The following is a 10,072-nucleotide window of genomic DNA, read 5'->3' on the forward strand; positions in this document are numbered from 1 at the left end:
CCAGAGGAGATCCGGGCCCTGCAGGATTTGATGCAGTTCCGCAGGGCCTGCAAGATGGAGCTCTTCCACCAGGCTTTTGAGTAGGCCCCCCCCCCGCTATTTGTCATCATGGGGGGGGTAGAAGAGGCCCTAGGAAGGCAACATCTGAATTCTTTAACATCTAAATAAATATTGAAGCCACTGAATGACCACTGGGAATGTCTGGACATGGTCCATCATCTTTTCTGGGGGTTTTAGAACTAAAGATCACCGAGCACTTTATTTTGTACTGGGATTGGTTTTTAAATTGTATAATATGTTTTAATTATTGGAATAATATGTTTTATTGTGCAAGATTCTTGCCCTGTAAGCCGCCCTGAGCCCTACGGGGGAGGGCGGGATATAAATCTGATTAATAAATAAATAAATAAATAAATTTCCATCTTTCTTTCCTTCTCTTTCTTTCCCTCTTTCCTTCTCTCTTTTTATCCCCTCTTTCCTTCCTTCTTTCCTTCTATTTCTTTACCTCTTTCCTTCCTTCCTTCTCTCTACTCTCTCTCTTTCCTTCCCTATTTCCTCCTTCTGTGGCCCAACTCTAGTGAGAAGGGGTTTAAAATTTAAACCCCTTCTCTCTTCGCTCCCCCCACAGGTCAGCTGAGGAAGGGAAGGGGGGCTTTTGAAGATGCCTCCCCCCCTTTGCTTCCTCTTCTGACATCACTTCCGGTGATGTCAGGGGGTGTGGCATATGCTAATAGCCTAGTAGCTCATTAGCATACCGTATGCTAATGAGCTCCTGCAGCTTTTTCTATGAAAAGACCCCTGGGTCTTACCGGTGTTTCGCCAAAAGAATATACCTGGGGAAAGAGAGGCAGAGATTCCTGCATTGTCTGGTTTCCGTTACCTTAACAGCTTTCCTTGCATCAGCAGTAAGGCAATAAAAGTTTCCAGGTAGCTGATGGGAGAGTCAGCCAAAGAGCCAGAGGCTCTTGCATCCTCATGTGCTATATACTTCCATTACAATAGGGAGCCAGGTTTATTTACAAGAAAAAAATGAAATCCATACAGAGGGATTTCAGTGGTCTCCATGTGAGATACCTGAATGATTATGAGATACCTGATTGATTGATTGATTTCCTTTATAGGTTTCCTTTCACCCTGATGGCATATTACACATCTCTTCTGTCTGACATGGTAAACTGGCATATGTCAGAACATATTTGTGATATTTTTATCAACAAAAACTTTGCAAGTTTGTCAGTTTCTGAGATGATAAAGGCATATTAATAATATAAGAGTAAGCAGATGCTGAGATACCTTAAACAGTTGGGATGGTCATGGACTAGCTGATGCAGTGGTAGCAGAGAAGTTACATTTCTTAGATGAAAAATATGAGATCGCTCTTCACATAAAAGCAGCCCAGGGGAGATCTGATTGTCTTCTCTTCAATGGTCTCTTTATAAAACTAAAGTAATATTTTCTCTGCTTTACAGGGGAACAGGTAAAGTTGTACCCTACGTCCTCCCATGTTTACCTTGCTGAAATGAACATCTGACTGTTTTTTTACAGAAGTGATGTCAAGCTGTCACTGATAGCAATTTTTAAAAAGGTAATGCCATATGGTTTTTGGCAATTCCTAGAGAGGCATGATATCACTTCTAGAGAAAACCTGAAAGGGATGTCAGTTCTTTCTAGGGATCACTGGAAATTGTGGTTTTTTCCATGCCACCTACTGTGCCCTCCTATGTCCACATCCCACCGTAAACTCCCTATCAGCACTTCATCCAATACTGGCAGTTACATTTATCTATAAAAAGAACTGTTGACTTTCGTGGAGATGTAACCAGAAAGCACAACAGACTTACACAAGGTTTCTGTTTTAAAAGCCTTTGCGAAATAAAATTTCTTTTCCAGTTATAAAGTTGTTTCTGTGCTAAAATAAACCAGTTTCTCTCTTAATGGTTTGTTTACTTGTTTGTTTGCTTATTTGTTAATTGTTGCTCTTAGGTGTATATGCTCAAGTAGGTGTTGTACTGTGAAGAACCAAGCAATAACAATGACATTTCAGATTGGGGAAAAAACCCAGTTGAGAACAGCATGCAATTGGGAACTGGTAGAATTCCAGAGGAAAGGGCATGATTCTTACTGGTAGAGAAGACTGCTGTCTCAGGAGACATCCAGGCGAAACTCTCAGACTAAACAGCCAGCTTGCTGACATCTTTACTTCCCCCCCTTCCAATAAATAATCCATTTTCCCAATTCCCCCCTGACATGCTTGTCTTAACATATTTAAATAATTAATAGTCACCCTCTTCTTTTTTCTCTCTTTCTCCCTTTTTAGGTATTGTATTTCCCTACTTTCCACGCCTGGGCCGCTATAACCTAAACTTTTATGAGGCCCAGAAAGCCTGCCTGGACCAAGATGCAGTTATAGCTTCATTTGACCAATTGTATGAAGCATGGAGGTCAGGTCTAGACTGGTGCAATGCAGGCTGGCTCAGTGACGGGTCAGTGCAGTATCCCATCACAAATCCCAGGGAACCTTGTGGAGGAAAGAACACAGTGCCTGGAATCCGGAATTATGGTTTCTCCAACAAAGATCAAAACAGATATGATGTCTTCTGTTTTACATCACATTTTAATGGTAAGGAACTTTGACTCCCCTTTTAAAAAGGATCTTTTGGTTTTTGAGATAAAGCTGTTTCAACATATCACTATTTTAAAAATTATCTCTACTCTGTTTTTTGCCTGTAGTAACTTCAAGATGGCCCATTTGGAAAATACAAATTTAACAATAAAAATGTAACACAAGTTAAAACAAATAAGAAAAGAATAAAGTAGATGTAAAATCAAGAAGCAGATGAAAATAGGCAAGAAGAGATGTTCAGCTCACCAAAACAGTTGGGGATGAGAGGGACTTACCGGAAGAAAGAGAAAGGCCCAGGCCTCATTGCCAGCATTTCATAGGAAGTGACACTCTGGTATAGAGTTGTATGTCTCATCACACCAGTGACATCCAAGTGATGCTTTTGTATTTGGGCAAAAATCCCAGAGCATCACTTGGAATTTGCTGGTGTGATGATGTCACTTACTATGCAACACCAGCCATGAAGCCTGGGCCTTCTCTTTCTCCAGGTAAGTCAACCCTCCGGCCAGCTGATCCGTGGCCAGGGGGGGCCTGGCAGCAAGGGACCCCCACCTTCAGATCTGAAAGTGGTGTGTCCCACCATGTTGAGGCCTGCAATTACTTTTTCTAGATGTAATCATTGGTGGGCAGACAGGTCTATTGTGGTATCACCAGAACTGGCTACCATTGTAAGACAACTGTGACTTGAGGTACTAATGGTAGAGGTGGAGAGATTGCTCGATCCTCTCTTTTGACACAGCAACTTTTAAATTAAATTTTAAATTAGGGTTGACTATTAAATGCACAGAAACACCCTTACTCCCATTTTTCCCATGCATTTATTAATTTTATATATTGCAAAGTTGTATGTATTTAACAAAGATACACATCAACATGTCATCTACACCCCATAAAAACCAGCATCTCTGCAAGGAAGGACAAAAGTCCAAGGTAGGGGCATTTTTTTGATTCAGCTATACTAAACCCAAAAAATATTGGTTTTCCTGATATTCTTGGATCCCACTATCGATATGATACTGGGATTTGGGAAATAATTAGGATAGCCGAATTTATTCACCAATGCATTAAAAGGGATGGTCCCTTTTGCAAGCTACGCTGTGAGTGAACCCAGAAGGTTAAACCTTCCATGTTTGCTCAAGGCTTGGCTTCCAAATGCATTTAAAGGGACCATCCCCTTAAATGCATTGGCTTCTCCTGTATCATGTTTAAACCATGGGCCAGAAGAAGCTGGCCCCGGAATCTGGTGTGTTCAGGGAGATTTCTCCCTTTCCCCACAGCACCCAGACCGAGCTGGGAGGGTTTCTTCTTTGGAGGGTTTAAATCACCCCACAAAAAACCTCCAGGATCTGGCATGCACGAGATCTTTGGCTGAGTTCAGACTGGCAGTTTTCCCCGATATAGGCACAAGCAACTACCCTTTCTGCAACTACCCTATCTGGCTTTCAAATAATGGGAGGCTGTATTGCAAGAGAGCATCCTAATGAAATCCCTCTGTATTGAAGGCAGGAGGGGAAAAGATAACGGATGAAGCAATCTTTAAGACAGATTGTGCCTTGGTTATGTAAAGAAGTTGCCTGTTTGCAGGTCCTATAAATTATTTTTACTGAAAATGGGGAAACAGCTTATGTGCATGAGTTCACATAACCGGATTACCAGAGAAAGCTGCTTACAGCCGCACCTCCAGGCCAACAGTGTGATCACTCCCTTGCACCTCCTGCCTGGTATGCTTCCACATCAGTCGGTACAGTGTGACCAGGAAAACCCAGAACAGTTTGTTCCGGATCTTTTTTGCCACGACTCCCTCCTGCTTCAAACTGCCAGTCTGAACTCAGCCTTTCTCTCCCCATAGCACCCAGTCCCAGCTGGGAGGGCTTCTTCTGCAGGGGGCCTTTCAACCTCCTCCCCTTTCCTTCACTCGGCTTCTAAGCCAGGTGAAAGGAAAGAGGGGAGTTAAAGGGGAAGCCAGATGCTTGTGCCTGGTAGTGGGGCCAACATGCCAGCCCCGCTGTCAGGCACAAATGCCCGAGAGTCCTTTAACCCTTCCCTTTCCCTTCACCCAGCTTCCAAGCTGGCAAAGTGAAAGGGAGGAGTTAAATCTCCCAGATTCTGTTCCAACTTTCTGCAACTACCCTATCTGGCTTTCAAATAATGGGAGGCTGTATTGCAAGAGAGCATCCTAATGAAATCCCTCTGTATTGAAGGCAGGAGGGGAAAAGATAACGGATGAAGCAATCTTTAAGACAGATTGTGCCTTGGTTATGTAAAGAAGTTGCCTGTTTGCAGGTCCTATAAATTATTTTTACTGAAAATGGGGAAACAGCAGAACCACAACCTGACAAATCAATAAATGCCTAGATCCACTGTGTTGCATAACAGCAAAAACAGAAATAAGAAACCTAACAGATTTCATTGTTTAGCAACAAATTTGACTTTTTCATGACTCACACGCAAGGCCTCTTGAATGCGACTTAATGCATGGTGCAGAACAGATGTTCGGCCCGTTTCCCACAAGCAAAGAGATGCTTCCAATCTCTGCTTGTACACAGCATTTATTTGCTTTAAAGCATGAAAAGACTAAACAGATACTTTGCTTTGGGCAAGGATGCTTCAAACCTGAGTCTCCAAAATAAACATCATTGAAAGCCAGAGTTAAAACACTGTTGCAAATGTTTACCTGATCTATATCCAGCTTAGTTGTTCCATAGAAGGTTGATTACATTTATGCAAGTATAAATGAAAGGAATATTTTTTAAAAGACTAAGGCTAATCAACTTTGAAAATGCAGTTCATCCCCTGAAAATGTTCATAGGCTGTTATTTCTTTGCAGGAGTTAAGCACATTTCTCTGTGGCAGTGACTTTACAATGAGATGGGTCACATGGTACATTCAAACATAAAATAGTTGTTACTTGGAGAAGAGTTAAAGCAGAGCCTCTGCTAATGCAGACTGCTGAGTCAGGGCAAGCTTGTATCTACTGATTTGGCCATAAGCCATGGTTTTTCCTGTACCTCCTACACACACACACACACATGTACACATGCATTACATTATTGCAGAAGCTGCTGTCTTTGTATCTCAAGTTGTGTATGTGTGTGCGTTTTCCAGAAAATACATTTTTTTTCTTTCAAGTGAAATTTAGGGGAAAGAGAAGGGTTTATAAGCCAATTGCAGAAAACCAGTGGAAGTAACACTGGCTACAAGGGAAGCTGTGATATAATTTTGAAGGCTATGTTTGAGTTAAAGTTGCCAGCCTCCAGGAGGGAATTGGAGATCTCCCTGAATTACAATTGATCTCCAGACTACAGGATCAGTTTCCCTGGAGAAAATGACTGCTTTGGAGAGCAGATGCTGTGGTAACATCCCCACAGAGCTCCCACCCCAAACTCTCCAGCTCCATCCCAAATCTCCAGGAATTTCTAAACCCAGAGCTGGCAGCCCTAATTCAAGTAGATCCATCTTGATTCTCAATGGACTTCTGAGTTCCAAGTTGTTGTTTTTCCAGTTAACTAGCATTAAAAGGGGTTTTCCTGAACGTTCTGAAATCCCCTCACTATTACCAGCTTCCTCCATGGCTTCTGTCACTCTTGCAAGAAATGAAGAGTGTTTTGCCCTAAATGTCTTTAGATTTCCTGCAGACTTAACTTTCAGGTAACAGGAGGCCAGATCCCTGGGCCCTTGTTAGGACTGAAAACCTTACCAACAGAAGCTTACCAGTCTACCAGTATCTGGTAACCGTGGTTTCTCAGGCTTTCAGGGATTCTGCTAAGTTTATTTACAAGTCTATCCAAAATTCAAAGACAAATTGTAAAAAGTTCATTGTTTCTAACTAGGGTTGCCAGGTCCCCCCTGACCATTGGCAGGGGATGGAGGTTAGGGTTGCCCGATCCAGGTTGGGAAACTCTTGGAGATTTGGGGATAGAACCTTTGGAGGACAGGGACTTCGGTGGGGTTCAGTGCCATAGAGTCTACCCTACAACACACCCATTTTCTCCCGGGAAACTGATCTCTGTATTCTGCAGATGAGCTGTAATTCTGGGGGATCCCCAGATCCCACCTGGAGTTTGGCACCCTTATTTCTAACCTTGTTCCTCAGCCAGTGCGGTATAGTAGTTGTTTTAACTTATGTATGGATTTTAATTCTATGTATTGATCATAAATGTCATGTTAAATTTACTGTGCCAATAAAGGTATCGTACTTGTATAGTAGTTAAATTGTCAGCCCAGGGTCTGGGAGTCACAGGTCAGAATCCCCACTCTTCCGTGGAAGCTCACCAGGTGACCTTGGCCCAGTTATACATTCTTAGTCTAACCTACCCTACAAGGTTGTGAGGATATAATGGAGGGAGAATATTGTAACCCACTATGAGTCCCCATTGGGAAGAAAGGCAGGGTATAAATGAAGTTAATACAATTGGAAAATTTAGCAACATTAATGTAATATGAAATTTTTTTTAACTTCATAGCTGTAAAATTATATTCCTTTATTGAATCAAGAAAATATATTTTTGTTATTCATCTTCCCATTCATCTGATATATATGTTTGTTTATTTTTTGCTCTCATAAGGCCGTTTTTATTACCTAATACATCCAACCAAACTGACCTATGATGAAGCCGTGCAAGCCTGCCTCAAAGATGGTGCACAGATTGCTAAAGTAGGCCAAATATTTGCAGCCTGGAAGCTTCTAGGATATGACCGCTGTGATGCCGGCTGGCTGGCTGATGGCAGCGTCCGATACCCTATCTCCAAGCCAAGAAAACGCTGTAGTCCTACTGAAGCAGCAGTCCGCTTTGTAGGCTTTCCAGATAAAAAGCACAAGCTCTATGGTGTCTACTGTTTCCGGTCATACCAGTGAACATACCTACCGCACAGCAATTTCCAATCCATCAAGAACATGTGAAGGATTTTCTTTCAGTACAAACTCATGCAAGTTACCAAAACTGTGATAAATCTTTTTTACTTACTGTAAAAAGTCATTTTCATAAAACCAATCCATTAATTTGTTTTTGTTGTTTTTTAAAGGTATCATTCAATAGATATTTTAAATTAATATAATTTAAAGGAAGCTCTAGGTAAAGAAGTATTTAAAGTGTAATTGTTTAAGCTACATCATTCCAACAACAAAGCATACTTTTGGTGAATGGGGCATGCAATAGCTTGATGATTGCTATGACTACATTAAAAAATGTAAGGCTACTCAAAGCAAAAAAAAAAAAACCTTTCCAAGGACAAAGTTTACATATTTGTATCATGTCAAAATAGACCAGAGGATAATGACTGTGATCTGAGGTCTGAACTACACTCATCTTATTCTTAACCTACATTCCATGTGGTTTTGAATGGAGTTATTTTTTAAAAACAACATTTAAACCCACCATGTTTATGAAACATGTTTAAACCATGTTTGTTTGTTTTAGCAAAACAACCTGCTAAATAATTCCATAACATTCCAGCAGGGACAGTCAGATCTTCTGAAAACATTATTCCTGGTTTTATTGTGTATGCAGTAGAAACGTGTGTATGAATAATTAAAGAGTGGACCCTACTTTCTCCTTAATACAACCTAAATATGGCTGAGATAGTTTGCATTACCTTTGAGTAGCTTTATGGAGGCTTTTATTTTTTAAAAAAATCAAAAGGCCATTTTGCTAACCTGCATTTAGCATCTACTCAGGGCAGTTATATATTAATGAACTGCTGGACAGAAAACAAGTGTATTAAATTTAGCAGCTTGATTTCATGTTAGCTTTTAAAATATTATTGTCTTTATAAATGGATTGTTAAAATATTTAATACTTCTTTCTTAGTTACACACAAGAGAAACATTTCAATGAAGTTAACTTTTAATTAGGAAAGGGAAAATATCTCTACCCCCAGTCAGTTTCCTGTGTTCATGTCAATTTATGTGTGTCTCTTGTATGAATATTTCCATTTATTTTAATGGAGAAGGCAGCAGCTCTATGCATGTTTTCCCTTTGTTATAGAGCTAAGGTTGCCAGGTCCCTCCTAGCAACCAAAGGGGACTTACCAGGAGAAAGATGAAAGCCTAGGCCACGTCACTGGCATTGCACAGGAAGTGACATCATCATGCTATGCCATCGCTGTGATGCTGTGGTATTTGGACAAAAGCTCTATGGTAAAAATCAGCTTCTACCATAGCGTTTTTCCAGACGTTGCTGGCATAATGATGTCACTTCCTGTGTAATGCTGGCAAAGTGGTCTAGGCCTTCCTCTTTTCCTGGTAAATTGCTCCTCCATCCAGCTGATCGGTGGCAGGGGCAGGGCCTGATGGCAGGGGACCCCCCTCCACTGGGGGGGGGGCTGGCAACACTATATGGAGCTCTTCCACCACTGAATGAGGAAGCTCTTGAGGAGCAAGACTGTGGTGTGTTGAAATATTCATGCTCATAAATGAGCCCTGGATCAAGAAAAATGTAGCCAGTTACATTAACGTTCTTCTTTTTCACTCCCAGGTTGAACACTATGGAGACTCTCGGACAATTTTTCAAATTGTGTGGTGTATTGTTCAGAGTTCTCTATAGGAGATTTTGCCTTTACTTTGATGTGAAATAAAAGGAGCATTGCAGCTGTATCTCTGATTGAAAATATCTCTTTGTAATTGAGTTAATTCTCAGATGGACTATAAGAGGAGCAATATATGCTGCATTAACAGTGCTGCATTACAAGATTAACAATGCAGTCCTGAACAGAGTTACACCATTTTCATTCCATTGAAATAAATGGGTTTAGAAGATTGTAACTCTAATTAGGATTATACTTTTAGGCACCAATCCAGCAAAAGTTAGTCAAGATTAAGTCCTACTGAAAATGATGGAATAGGTTGGTCAGAAATAAATTCAGTATCATTGCTTTTAATTGGACAGTCATGACTAGTTGATCTGGACTGGGACCATAGACTCCTAATGCCAGCTTCACAGAAATGTGTTTTGCTTATTTCCAGATGAAATAGTTTTCTAATATCATGCTTGTGCTATGATGTAAGAAATATTGAATGGGAATGATTGGGGCATATATGTCCAATAGATTGTTCCCTTGACAGCTTGTACTTGAGAGAGAATACATTATGAATGTTAAATTGGAAGTGTTCTCTCTACCATCCCACTTGGCAAGCTATTGGCAAAAGTAGTAGAGCAATGTGAGGTGGCAATGTCAAAATTCCAGAGTAATTTTAAATTTTGCTTGAGTTCAATATAATGATGAAATAGGGAAAATGAAGGCCAGCAGAATTTTCCAGCCTCTGAGCACTCATAAGGCATGTGGATGGAACAGACTTGGGCTATTTCATGTGGGAACAAACTTGTAAGGGTTCAAAAAGGGATTATTTATTTTTTTAAAAAAACCAGTAGATATCCTTGGTGCTTGTTTCATGGGTTTGTTCTGCCCCAAAGTCTGGTCTCCTGTCTTCCAATTTAATTGGAGAATTTCAGA

At 40.7% G+C, this 10,072-nt stretch overlaps 1 protein-coding gene across 2 annotated transcripts in view; it reads left to right on the top strand.

Moving 5' to 3' along the window:
• HAPLN1 (hyaluronan and proteoglycan link protein 1) overlaps positions 1-7,514 on the top strand; it is a 53,320-nt gene extending 45,806 nt beyond the window's left edge. For both annotated transcript variants that reach the window (XM_015405829.1, XM_015405827.1), the window contains 2 exons: positions 2,318-2,620; positions 7,189-7,514. In XM_015405829.1, the coding sequence (XP_015261315.1) occupies positions 2,318-2,620; positions 7,189-7,478 (593 nt within the window). In that variant the 3' untranslated portion in view covers positions 7,479-7,514. The remainder of the gene's footprint in view (positions 1-2,317; positions 2,621-7,188) is intronic.
• The last annotated feature ends 2,558 nt before the right edge of the window (positions 7,515-10,072 follow it).

This window comes from Gekko japonicus, unplaced genomic scaffold (assembly GCF_001447785.1).
Source record: "Gekko japonicus isolate JY-2015 unplaced genomic scaffold, Gekko_japonicus_V1.1 scaffold172, whole genome shotgun sequence".
Classification (NCBI taxonomy): domain Eukaryota; kingdom Metazoa; phylum Chordata; class Lepidosauria; order Squamata; family Gekkonidae; genus Gekko; species Gekko japonicus.